The 14,449-nt window shown below is 38.9% G+C and overlaps 1 protein-coding gene across 2 annotated transcripts in view; it reads left to right on the top strand.

Annotated features, from left to right (window-relative positions):
- Positions 1-14,449, top strand: part of cntn3a.1 (contactin 3a, tandem duplicate 1) — a 107,580-nt gene that overhangs the window by 12,321 nt on the left and 80,810 nt on the right. For both annotated transcript variants that reach the window (XM_014145840.2, XM_014145839.2), the window contains exons 2-3: positions 6,224-6,364; positions 13,083-13,215. In XM_014145840.2, coding sequence (XP_014001315.1) covers positions 6,310-6,364; positions 13,083-13,215 — 188 coding nt within the window. In that variant the 5' untranslated portion in view covers positions 6,224-6,309. The remainder of the gene's footprint in view (positions 1-6,223; positions 6,365-13,082; positions 13,216-14,449) is intronic.

Raw genomic sequence — 14,449 nt, 5'->3', positions numbered from 1 at the left:
ATATCCAGTGACTGGGGCACAAGACTTTGTTTGAGGTCTTTGTTTTATTGTTAAAAGCCAACAGTTCCTCACAACATTTGCATCGTAATGACTGCCTGATAAATTAGAACTAAGATGACACACTAAACCCAATCTCCATAATGAGATTTATGGGGGAAAGTGTCATCTTTAATGTTTTAGCATGTGCAGAATGGGTGCAGTGCTGGGGAATGTGTCAAAGATACAGTTGATTTATTCAAATATGCATCAGTATGCTTTGCGTTGCCTTAAAGGCACACAAAGATAAGAGCCATGCAGAAAACAGAGAAACTGTGAAAATAACCCCCTGTCTATTACTGGCTGCTCAGCCATTGCACCATCTTTTTTAAATTTTTTACTTTCACTCTCTAAAAAATATTTCTGAATGCTTGTTGAATAGCCAATGATATGTGTTTTCTTTTCCTCATTAAAGGCACAATCTAGAATACTTCCTGTTGACCATTTTGTCAATGGTCATTTAAATTAATGCCTCATGAGTAACCTCTCAAACTGACCACTTTTCAAGGATTTTGCACCTTTATGGATACTGTAGGTCCGGATAAAAGTCAATATAGGGCCATGGAAAAATAGAATAGGAAAACCTTATATTCAGAGAAAGCTAGGGAGCTCTAAAATACAATGGACTGGTCCATATTTGTGTGACTTACACAATTGGCACCCCACATGGTCAAAAACAACATAAGGTATAGCTGCAAGTATTGTAGCAATGAACAGGGTGCTGGCTTTTGAGCAGGCTGAGGAGACGATTGCATGGAACATTCTATATGGACCCATGAACACCACTATGTGAAGTTCATAGGATCATATCAAATTGGGAGTCTATATTTTTAGCAAATGAAGGCATAGATACATTTTTCAACCATTTTCCATCTTAAAAATTAAGTAAAGGCTTTCATTTCTGGAAACAGATGGAAAAGGGGTCTTAGAAAAAGTCTTAAAAGGTATCAGAAATAAATCAAAACACAATGTAAATGTTTCAACCATGCCAACTAATATCAACACTTATATTTAGTTTAGGATTTTTGCTTTGTGTATTGTTTAGAAATATTGCTTTGTGTATTGTAATTCCCTAAACAAAATCCCACATATCTTTAAGATATTTTCTAATTTCTCTTCCTCATGAGGAGAGAGGATAATTAAAGTTCACTGAAGTAACAAGTAATGGTATACCTGCCAATTACTTATAGTGATTTTACTGATGTCCAATTTGTTTATTAATTATTAGGTGCTTAAAACCCTGTAACAATTGGTCATGGAATTACCCCCCAAAAAAATCTGTAACGGAATTACTGCAAGTGAATTGGCTACAATGGGAAATCATAATAGTCACAAACCACAGTTGGGTCACCTGCTACTGTTCTCCCTTTCACTGGCATACTGCAAAGTTCAGCATGTCTGTTTTCTTTTCTTTGTGTTGTCTGATGGTCAAACCAAGAGTATTAAGTGTCTGGACATCCCCTCCCTCTCTCTCTCTCTCTCTCTCTCTCTCTCTCTCTCTCTCTCTCTCTCTCTCTCTCTCTCTCTCTCTCTCTCTCTCTCTCTCTCTCTCTCTCTCTCTCTCTCTCTCTCTCTCACTGTCCAGTTAATGTCACCTCTCCCAGCTCTTACTAACACCTTCCCATGAGCCTCCTCTTTTTCCGGGTCCATCTGTGGACGTTAACTTCAAGGCCAGGGTGGACTGACCAAATTTCAACTACTTTTCAACTTCCATGTAACCAGCATCCTCACCCACTGAGCACCGACCGATACCAGACGTCCAAATCTGAACCTATCATAGACGTATGTTTCACAAGTTTGGATATCACAGTACAGTGAATAGAGCACAGTAGAATACAGTATATTACACTACACTAGTACAGTACAATAAAGCAAAGTAGAGTATTGTACAGTACAGTAAAGTATATTATATTGTAGTGCACTATACTGAACTATACTCTTCTTTACTGCACTGAACTCTACTCTACTGTACTCTACTCCACCGTACTAACTCTACCCTACTCTGCTCTGCTTTATTGTACTGCACTGTGCTCTGCTGTACTGCGCTGTGATGTCCAAAGTTTTGAAACACGAGAATTACTTTTGTATCCATAATTATGCATTTCTGCAAAACAAAAGATAAAATAGTACATCAATAACATTATTACACCACCACAAAGCTACAATACAAAATGTATAATTCCACCATACAGCAATATTACAATGCACGTGTGTATAGTGCGTGTGCTAGCGTTTGTGTGCCTATGTGTGTGTCTGTACCTGTGTGTGTCTCTTCACAGTCCCCGCTGTTCCGTAAGGTGTATTTTTATCTGTTTTTTAAATCGGATTCTACTGCTTGCATCAGTTACCTGATGTGGAATAGAGTTCCATGTAGCCATGGCTCTATGTTGTACTGTGCGCCTCCCATTGTCTGTTCTTCACTTGGAGATTGTGAAGAGACCTCTGGTGGCATGTCTTGTGGGGTATGCATGAGTGTCCAAGCTGTGTGCTAGTAGTTTAAACAGACAGCTTGGTGCATTTATCTTGTCAACATTTCTTACAAAAACATGTGTCAGGGCTATAGTTGAACTGAACCACAGACTCGAGGTTGTGGCCTCAAATAAAATTCATGCTTTGTTAACAAAAGGTGTCGGGCCCTTACCAACAATGCAGAGAGAATAAATAAATAAATAAAGGGATAATTCAGTGATTTGAAATATTTAGATATTTGTTTTGTTACTGTAAAAACAGTCTATGGACAAGGAGTGACTGCAATCCACACTTTGGTTTTGTTAAACTAGCCATTGCAAACAAATGCTAATATTAGCATTTTTCAGACCACTTCCTGAATGTGGTCACTCCTTGTTCACAGCTATGGGTGCCAAGTGCTAACACTCCCCTGTTTAGCATGTTTTAAAATGTCATACCCAAACATATAACATGCTAAGAAAGGGAGATTGACTTACATGGAGTTTTAGTCCAAACATACTTTTAGCGTTATTGGCATGCAGCTAGTTTCACAAATTATTGCAGTCACTCCTCACTGATTTCAAGGGAAGGAAACAAATATCTAAATATGTAAAATCGCTGAACTATCCATATAAGATTCCAACTTAATAGACAGAATATATAAGATTCCCCCTTTCCATTTGATTCATTTCTCGTTTCAACTGCCAAATCACCAAATCATTGTACACGCAACATTTAATGCCAAGTTCAGTCAAAAATGTGATTTTCCTGTGTTTTATATGTATTTCCACAATATGAAGTTGGAATAGTACTGTGAAATTGTGAAAATGATGATGCCCTTTTAGTGTAAGAGCTGTTTGAAAAGACCGTCTGGTGAGATTGAGTTTTGGCCTGCCTGTTGACACCACCAGGTGGTAAATTGAGTTAATTGACCAATAAGAAAGAGAGTTCCAAACCTCTTTGCCAATAACAGCTATTTTTCAGTTTTCCTTTCCCAATCAGACCACTCCCAGACAGCCCCAGCTACATTCTTGTTTGAGAAATTGCTCTTTGCTAAGAAGCTATTTTGTTTCTTTTTGACCATTTCAATTGAAAAAAAATCACGTTAAGGTACTTCACTGTTACCCAGAAATGATTTGATATTGAGGCAAAATTGGCTGCATTGGACCTTCAATATAATTGATTGACTTCTAAATTAGAAATGATCACATTGTGCGAATGCAATTGCCTCAATGCTACAATCAGCCTGTTCTTACCTTAGATATATTATCAATATCCATAGATCCATAAAAACATATACCACCATCAGTTAGTTGTACACTGGTTAATATTATTATATTGCAACTTTATTTGTGATTTAATTTGAGGAGGACATGAAATTCAATTGCCAGTGAATGAGAATGGTTCTCCCCATGGGCAGTCAGCTCTTTATGTCAGAAATGCATAATCCTTCCAGCTCAGAGCTCAAAGTGCTAGGATGGTGGTTTATTATATTTGTCATGTTTCATTTGAAGAGTATCCTGATTATACAAAGAACATCGGCCTACATCTGCTGTAAACATGCATTGTAATTAATTTGGCACAAGCAATTTGTTCGCATTTTGCTAAGATAGATAAATGACTGTGTGTGAATGAAACTACAGTATGTTACTATACAAAATACACATCAAATACACTCCCCTCCTTATATATTTGGACAGTGAAGCAAACATTTTAAGTTTGCCCTATACTCCAACATTTTGGATTTCAGATCAAATGTTTCATAAACAGTACGGAATGCCACCGTTTTTTAAGGGTATTTGCATGCATATCTGTTTTACTGTTTAGAAATGAAAGCACTTTATATATTCCCCATTTGAAGTATTCATAAGATATGGACAAATTCACTTATAGTGCATTAAAGTAGTCAAAGGTTTAGTACTTGGTCCCATATTCCTAGCACCCAATGACTACATCAAGCTTGTGACTCTACATACTCGTTGGATGCATTTGCAGTTTGTTTTGGTTGTGTTTTGGGTTGTTTTTCCCAATATGAACTGAATGGTGAACGATGACTTTAGTAATTTTCTTTCCAAGTGAGTAGATACATTTCTGAACATTTCTAAATTAATCTTGATAATGCCATGATTAATAAAAATCATGAATGAATCATGAATAATGATGAGTGAGAAAGTTACAGAGGCTACAATTAAACATGCTAACCTCGCTCACCATTAACCATAACAGAGGAGGTTAGCATTTTACAGGGGTATGATCTTTGTTGTTCTGTAACTTTCTCACTCATCATCATTCACAATTTATTCATGCTTATCCATAATCACTGTAGCATCCGCATCAGACATATTTTCCATTCTTACTTACTGGGGCCGAGCTCCCTGCCATCCAGGACCTCTATATCAGGCGGTGTCAGAGGATGGCCCGAACAATTGCCAAAGACTTCAGCCATAGACTGTTCACTCTGCTACCGTCCGGAAAACGGTACCAGAGCATCAGCTCCAAGACAGCTTCTACCCCCAAGCCTAAAGACAAATAGTTAATCAGATGGTTACCCGGACTACCCTATGACCTTATGTTGCACTGACTCTGACACACACATGCACACACGTACACACACACACACATATACACTAGTGTGTGTGTGTGTACACACACATAACACACACACGCATTCTGATGCCACACAACCACACACACATACACACACTTTCACACTCATCATATGCTGCTGCTACTCTGTTCTTTATTTTACTCGAATTATCATCTATCCTTGTGCCTAGTCACTTTACCCTGCCTTCATGTACATATCTACCTCAAATACCTTGTACCCCTGAACATTGATCTGGTTTGGGTACTCCCTATATATAGCTTCATTGTTTTGTATTTTATTCCTCTTGTGTTATTATTATTATTATTAAGTGTTTCACGGTGAAGTCTACACCTGTTGTATTCGTTGCATGTGACGAATCAAATGATATTTTATTTGACAATAAAAGTGACCATAGAATTACACAGTACATTCACCATTAATTTCCTATTGGGCAAAACATAATCCGGAACCCAACCAAAACAAACTGTAAATGCATCCACATTTTTTGTCACAAGCTTGATGTAGTCATTGTGTGCAACAATTATGGGACAAAATACTAAACTTTTGACTACTTTAATAACCTACACTGTATAAGTGAATAATTATGACTCCCTCAAATGGCGGGACTAGGAACATAAAGTGCTTTCATTTCTAAACAGTAAAACAGATACAGTATGTATGAAAATACACTCAAGTAAAAGGTGACATTCTATACTCTTACCTCATGTGAAATGTTTGGTCTCAAATTCAAAATGCTGGAGCATGAAGCCAAATTCAACATTTTAGCTTCATTGTCCAAGACATACGTAGGGGAGTGTACTTCCAATATAGCCATTTATTTTGGCTGGGAAGCACACAAACACAGACAGGGGTCTATTAAACCATTTCAAGCCCTGGACAATGTCGAGCGCCAATGCTTAACAAGTTTTGAAAACCGGTTTATGACTTTCCAGATAGAATAGATTTTCATCTTCCTCTTGTCTTTTCTGTCTTGGGAGTGGTTGCCTGGGGAACGTGGACAATTACTGTCCCTGTGATATAAAACACTGTGACTAGCCAGTGGCCACTGATTCTGAATGTCTAATGTCCTCTCTCTCTCTTTCCCTCTCCCTCTCGCTTTCCTCCCCTCTGTTCTTTTCGTGCCAACCAAAGGCCAGAAAAGGTGCCGGAAAGGACAAAGCCAGGATTCTGCACACCTGTGGTTGGATGTGAGCCTATATTAACCTGAGACAGTTAAAATGGAGTTGCTATGGAAACTGATGATGCTGCTATCATTTGCGAAGTTCCTTGCAGGTAAGCGCCTTAAGAAATGATTCTTTAGCCTTGCCAATGATGTTGCTTGGAAGTTGTCATCCTTTTTTATTCGTTATCATCAAGAGAAAATAAATGTTAAGGCATGGAGCATTGACATTGTGAACATGTGGCATTAGTGTGTTATAGGACAGGTAATGCAAAGCTTTCATGCAGTGCCCAGACATCATCCTCCATTCACCGTTCTGACCTGAAGACGCATTTAAAGTCCTTAAGATGTGGATAATGGATACCATTCTTTATTCTTTTATGTTAATCCTGGATGGGGAGAAGAAAACCCATTGAAAAGCGAGGTTGTGAGTCTAAAAGAAAGTCTCATCTAGCGCTTGAGTGCGCAGTCATTCATTTAAAGTACAGCTCGATTGGTACCCTAATTGAGGCTACGCTGGTAGTACAAGAGTCCTGCTATTGATCTTGTTTTAACGAGGCTATGAAGCGGCTTAATTTCTCTCACTTACAAAATGGCAGGGTCAAACGCTATAGCTTTGTAGATGTCAGTATTTGATACTGACTGCCAGATGAATATAGATTAAATTGCTGGATGATTATCCAACATCTTTGGTCGTTTCAAGAGAGAATAAGACTGTAAACCCCCCCCCCCCCCCCCACCCCCACCCTCACCTTCACAGCTGGAATTTAGAGCAATTAGAATATGCTGGTAAAGCTATAGTCAGGGATTTGGAAAGCTGTTCAATTGTGTTTTTTGTTTGACATTATTTTGTTTTTCAAATCCCAGAATATAGCTTTAAAGAGCTTAAGAGCATTGCGCCCATGTTCTTACACGGCAATTAGCGCCACTCATCACAATATCCAGTGCACTTCAGTGGTTGCCTAATGAGACAGTGACTCCCCTTGGGATTAGTCATTTCACTATTAGACGGTATCACATATGCCCTGGTTTAGGATGTAAACATATAGGTAGGTCTTCATTTATCAAACATTTATAGAAATAAGTGTAGATTTGAGCTGTTAGTGGCAGTGCACAAAGTTCTGATTTATGAAAGTTTCACATTTGATTTATGGGTGGCTGGTAGCCTAGCGATTAGGAGCGTTAGGATGACTAGGTGGAAATTCTGTCGATGTGCCCTTGAGCAAAGCACTTAACCCTAATTGCTCCTGTAAGTCGCTCTGGATAAGAGCGTCTGCTAAATGACTCAAATGCAAATGAAAATGTCTGAGCGTGAATTAGTTAACTGATCTGACTTGATTGTTTGTGTGCACATGAATTATACCACAGAATTAATGAATCTGATTGGCAAGAAGGTCATTTTAGAAATGATTAGGGGGTTGAATATAATCATCAAGATGATATTCAAGGAACACAGAATCAGGATAATAAGATATAATATTATAGCTTGTAAAGGAGACTGTATGGTTGGGAATAAAGCTAGCATAGCTTTAATATTCAGAGAGGTCTATTTCAACTGTGCTCTGTGTTTCAGAGGAGCACAGAATGAGTGAGTAAGGTGGGTAAGTGCAAAGTTTTAGTATTCCAAGAGAGACTTGATAAGCATTTTAATATTCAAGGTCATATGCCCTATTGAGCACAGGAACACAGTGTGAGAGAGTGAGCCAGGTACTGCAATGTAGCGCCCACAACATTAACGCCACAGATTTAAATACATTGAATGCAGCCCAAATTGAGCGTGTCCCTTCTCATAAATACCTAGGCATTTGGATCGATATAAGTTGTCTTTTAAAACACACATTTCAGAAAACCCTACAATTGGACCCCAAGTGCCTTTCCCGCAGTTCAGAGTATTGGTAAATTACCTCTTCTCTGAGGAATGTGCGTGTTTTTTATAATTGTGTTTGGGGATTTTTGTGTTTTTTGTACTCCTGTACAATGATTCTCTACACTATACATTGCTTGTTTTGTCACATAAACTGAAATTAGGTGAACATGAGAGAACTTTAGCAATCAGGTAATGGCGACGCGATTTCTAAATATTGTGCTTTTAAGGCCGCTCTAATAATTACAACAATACTCACAATACTGAAATAGTCACAACAATACCCAGAATACTCAAATAGTCACAACAATACTCACAATGGCACCTTAACTACTCACCCATGTGACTGTTAAGAGTTGTTAAGTTTGTCATTGTTCACTGTCATTATAGCATCGTGCTCTAGTATTGCACAGCACTACTGATTACAATGGTATTTGTTTTCTTTCAAATACTTTAAACTTGATTGAGCTTGCTTGCCTGGAGCAATGGAACCAATGGAATAGTACCATAAGTATAAACTTCACCCATCTAGCACTCCAGACAGGCTCAATCATACACAAAGTATTATTTACTATTTAAATTCAGGTCTGTAATGCACACAATGAGATTTGACCATGGGGGTGTGTAGTCCTGGGTCATGTTCAGTAGGGAATGCAAAATAAAATAATTCTCCCTACTGGACACATCCCTTTTGTTTAGTCCAAAGCTGATGAGGAAGTCAGCTTTCCTCCCACCCAGTTGTACAACACTTTTCCATCGGTCCTCATCCAACTTTTATTTCCTATAAAGCAACAATTTATTTCAGATTATTCTTAGACCATTTATCAAGCAAAGGCAAGGAATCCATAAAACTATATTCTCTGCTGTCAAACCCCAAAATTAAATCCCCAAATAGTATAATCATGCATCCTTGGAGTATGGTTGGACATATACAGTAATAAACAATGATAAATGTTACTATTAGTATAGACCACGGCAACTCATAGATGACAAATAACCCTCTTAGCAAAGTAGGGTAGGCTTATTACAGTAATTAGATGACAAATGGCATTCTCAGCAGCAATATGTTTTTGACTTTATATAGACATTTAATGGAGCAAATCAACAACGCTTTAAATTGTCATTGCTTGTGCGAAGATGGATTTGATCAATGTTTTCTTTCCGCCAAAGAACATAGTATTAAGTATTGATAGCATATTCACCGCATATAATTTACTTCCTATTACATACTGTATATGGGCCCTATTTCCTTTTATTAAATTATGGCGTGTATGAGTGATTTGGATATCAATGTGAAAATGCAATCACACGTGACAAGCATGAAAACACATGATATCTGTCATTCCATCCACATGATATCTGTCATTCCATCCACATGATACAGTATCTGTTATTCCCCCCACATGACATCTTCTATTCCTTCCACTTGTTAGCCAAAGTTAATATCATAATTAAGTTTTATTATTTTGTTGTTTGTGTGAAGGCCTCAGGAAATTGGCCCCAAATGTCTCCAGTACAGGTAGACTGCCCTGAACCTCTAATTCCTACATCCCACCCCAACCTTCCTACATCCTCAGAATAACATTTGGAACCCCTCAATGAGAGACATTTAGGGTGAATCTTATCTGTCGGGACAGAGGGAAGAGATGCTTTAAAAAGCAAGATTGGCTTTTTTATTTGATGCATAAAACCCAAAGCTGAAGCGAATGGATTGGGGACCTCACAAACGACCAATACCTCCCCCACAGTCGACTTCCCATGTGGCTGTTTATTCATGCTGAGGTAAGCTCACTGAATTCATTTGCTGTCAGCCCGTATTGAATTTGAGATTAGTTTATATTTCAGCCCTCCAAAGCACCCTTTTGCTTTTCCCCCTGTGCTGATGCCGGTCTTGTGTAGTCTCTGGCCCTCAGCCCCGCCACATATCATCATCTTGCAGCAGGTGAGAGATATGAGGGATGCTAGCTTTAAAAAAATAAAGTTTCGTAATGACCTCTGTCTCTGTCTTGGGGCATTGTGCAGTAAACTTCCCGTAAGTATTCTGAGCCCGTCTACCTTTAAAAATGCAGTGTAACTTCCTTTTAGAGAATGACTGGCTTTAGCTCCTAAATAGTATTCTTATTTCTCAAAATTCCCCAAAAAACGTTATCCATGTCAAACAACGCTGGAACACAGCACTTTTTACTTTTTGTTTTTCTTTGTTACCAGAAAGCAAGATTGAAATTATTCCTACCTCCCTACTGCGTTACTACATAAATTCCCGTTGGGCAACGGGGAAGTTTCACAGAGTTTGCATCACTTTGGACTAACCCCCCAGGCACAGCCCCGAGAACTCAATCCCATCCCATCTCATTATCCCACAGTTATTCTTCAGAACGGTTGCCATGGCGTTGCCAAAGATCAGCTCGGTTCAGCTTGGGCATACCTGTTAAGACTCATATTAGTTACGCTGATTAATTTCCCATTTAAATGAATAGAAATTGAGTTAACTTTGCACTCTGAAACCACTTTGGGATTGATTAAGAGAACAGGATAAGCATCAAGGTTATAAGAGGCTGATACTTGCTTTTTTATAGATGGTTCAGTGGGTTTGTTGGTGCCTGCATGTGTTTTTTTTCTTCACCATGAGTAAACTTATGCATGCTATGACGCATACGCAAATATCTAGTTTATAAAAATAAAAAAAATAAAAAAACATTTCGGGGGATAGATAGAAATTTGTAGATAGAATTGCACCCTCTACAAGCACTGTGATTATTATTATTTGCCCCTGTTGGCCACCTATGAACGTTTGAACATCTTGGCCATGTACTGTTATAATCTCCACCCGGCACAGCCAGAAGAGGACTGGTCACCCCTCAGAGCCTGGTTCCTCTCTAGCTTTCTTCCTAGCTTCCTGCCTTTCTAGGAAGTTTTTCCTGGCCACCGTGGTTCTACATCTGCATTGCTTGCTGTTTGGGGTTTTAGGCTAGGTTTCTGTATAGTGACATTGGCTGATGTAAAAAGGGCTTTATAAATACATTTGATTGATTGATTGATTGATTGATTGCATTGCTCCCTTTTTATTATTTTAATATTTGTATAATATTCCTACCATCCTCTCCCCGATTGGAGGACTTGTGTTAATTGATAACATCTCACGCATGAGTGCCTAGATGAGGGGTCATCCTAATTAGTGAAGCAGAGTGCATCTTTTACGTTTTACAGCTACTGTACTCTGAGTGTGTATTCTTTGTTTTTTTTTATCTCTGTCCTCTTGAGGCAACATGTGTGCATCGATTAGCCAAGTCATTTATCAACACGTTCACTCACTCCCTCTGTAGCAAATGTCGATTCATTTCATGATTATGTTCACCGGGGGCTTACATGGTTACGTGTTTGTGTACTGTATGTGTTTGTGCTTGTATGGAGCTCTCTGTAAGAAGTGTCCTCTGGTAATCAATCAGCTTCAGCTCTGCTTCAGGGAACAAGGCTTATCTAACAAAGACTATAATTAGGCTGTCTTCCATTTTATGTAACTTTCTCAAACGTGTTTATCCTTGAGGAGAAGAACAATCGGCACACACAAGATCCCCGTCAAACAGCCTTCTCTCTCTGAGAGTTATTCTGAGTCCCGGGAATAAACCTGAACACCCTGAGACTGGAATACAGTATCTCTTCCCCACACAAATTACCTAGTGTTCCTACCTTTCTGCTGTTCTGAGAAAATGCAAATGTATCCTCAGAAAGGCAAATGTGTTCTCCTTCCTAGAGGAAAGAGATGTTTATTTCAAAGAAGTGTTGTCTGCCGTAGTCCCACAGGTCATTCCTTTGCTGTTCAGATCCTGTAGATCTTTGCAGCAGTTACATTCACTCAATAGGGCTTTCCTAATGAGCTAAAAAATAAATGTCATAGTAGAATACGGTAGACGCCCCATTTTCTTTGTTGTGTCGGTGTTAACAGAGCGTTATGCATTAATACATTTATGTAAGAGAAGCATTGAAATATATTTATGTAACTATGGAAAGAATGTCATGTTATTCCTACATCAAAACAAGTTTTTTTCAAATCATGTTAATTGCACTGTCAAACCCACTCATGGTTTTTAGGCGATAACTGGGATCGTAGGCTATTTACATTCATAGACTTCACGTTTTAAGGTACAATACAGCCCTGATATACCAAGTACAAAAACTGTTCATCTGCTGTCCTTTATTTAGCAAACTCTCTTTGCCTCAATCTTCTGTAAGGAAATCATATTTATGAGCTGCTAATTGAGTAGATGCGGGCTTTAACACATAGCTCCATTTCAGTTATTACAGTATTTTTCTCGCGGTGCAGAATTTCATAAAACATGGCAGATGACAACCTTGGTCCTTCACATTATTGTTTTCTTTTTGTTTCCAAAAACATTTTCTTCCACATCAACCTAATTTTGCAAGCAAATGCTTTTAAGTTCAAAAGAGACCATCTTACTCCCAAAGTTCTTGTGGCATTTGTTTCAACACTTTGTTTAATGTGCATCACCCATGAGAGAGATCATTTATATGAGATTAGTGACATACTGTAGTGGACAAACATGATGCCCTCCATGCAGTGTATTTTAGAAATGAGTGCCACACCAACTATTGTATGGGTGGTACAGTTTTGTCAGCAGCTATTGTCTTTTGTTCAGGACCCTACTCAATTCAAACTGGTTTCTGAGTTTTCATGCTAAGATTGATATGGAACTGTAACAGGTGTGTGGGTGGGGGGGGATTGTTTTTTCAAGTGCGTGTTTTGATTGTTGGGCCGTTCCACTCAACTATTCTGTAACCGGTGTCTGTAAAATGGGACAGCAGACAATTAGCCAAATTATGATCATTTAGGTCAAAAATCATAATAACAGGCACTTTTTCAGGCCCATGGGCTACATCACAGCTTTATTCTCCCCCCCAATCAGACCATGCCACCTTCTAGATAATGTTGTTGTTTCTCCTCCTGGCAGGAAACAACGTCCTGCTGAGGCCTGTGTTCACCAAACAACCAGGCAGTGTGGTGTTTCCCGTCCACCCCACTGAGACCAGCAGAGAGGTGGTGTTCAGCTGTGAGGCCCAGGGACATCCACCACCCTTCTACAGGTACCAGCTGTCACCGTTCCTTCAAGTTTGGTTTTGGCAGGGTATATACAGTGTACATTTCACTTTTTTATCCAGGTTCGTCTTAATGGGATAAATGCAAACATATTTTATGATATCTCACATTTTACCACAGGTTACTTTAACCCTTTACACGATGGGGTATTTGCCTATATGGACAGGGCCAAATTTAAATGTTTTTCAAATAAATAATTTAAGAAGCATGTGCATGACCATGGTAGCAATTGAAAGAGAACAGTTTGGAGATTTTAGGGAAATTCAAAGATTAGAGCAAAAGCCGTTCACCTGAAACTAGATTGAATTCAAAGATTACACTGTTGATTTTATGTACATTTGACCTTTACTGTACTTTTCGAGTCCATTTGTCAATAACGAAATCTGAAAATACTTTGGATATACACTGAACAAATATACAATATAAACACAACATGCAACAATTTCAAAAAATTTCCCTAGTCACAGTTCATATAAGGAAATCAGTCATCAATTGAAATAAATGATATAATCTATAGATTTCACATGACTGGGAATAAAGATATGCATCTGTTGGTCGTCTTTAAAAAAGCTAGGGGTATGGATCAGAAAACCAGTCAGTATCTGGTGTGACCACCATTTGCCTCATGTAGCGAGAAACATCTCATTCGCATTGTGTTGATCAGGCTGTTTATTTTGACCTGTTGGTCCACTCCTCTTCAATGGCTGCGTGAAGTTGCTGGATATTGGCAGGAACTGGAACACGCTGTCGTACACGTCGATCTTCCCAAACATGCTCAATGGGTGACATATCTGGTGAGTATACAGGCCATGGAATAACTGGGACATGTTCAGCTTCCAGGAAGTGTGTACAGATCCTTGCGACATGGGGCTGTGCATTATCATGCTGAAACATGAGGTGATGGTGGTGGATGAATGGCAAAAAAATGGGTTTCAGGATCTCGTCACGGTATCTCTGTGCATTCAAATTGCCATCGATAAAATGCTATTGTGTTCGCTTTCCTTAACTTATGCCTGCCCGTACCATAACTCCACCACCACCATGGGGCACTTTGTTCACAACGTTGACATCAGCAAACTGCTTGCCCACACAACGCCCACATCTGCCCAGTACATTTGAAACCGGAATTCATCTGTGAAGAGCATACTTCTCCAGCATGCCAGTGGCCATCGAAGGTGAGCATTCACCCACTGAAGTTGGTTACGACATCAAACTGCAGTC

Source organism: Salmo salar, chromosome ssa15, assembly GCF_905237065.1.
Source record: "Salmo salar chromosome ssa15, Ssal_v3.1, whole genome shotgun sequence".
Taxonomy (NCBI): Eukaryota; Metazoa; Chordata; class Actinopteri; order Salmoniformes; family Salmonidae; genus Salmo; species Salmo salar.
The sequence above is the reverse complement of the archived record's forward strand: the minus strand, read 5'-3'. Positions and strand labels throughout refer to the sequence as shown.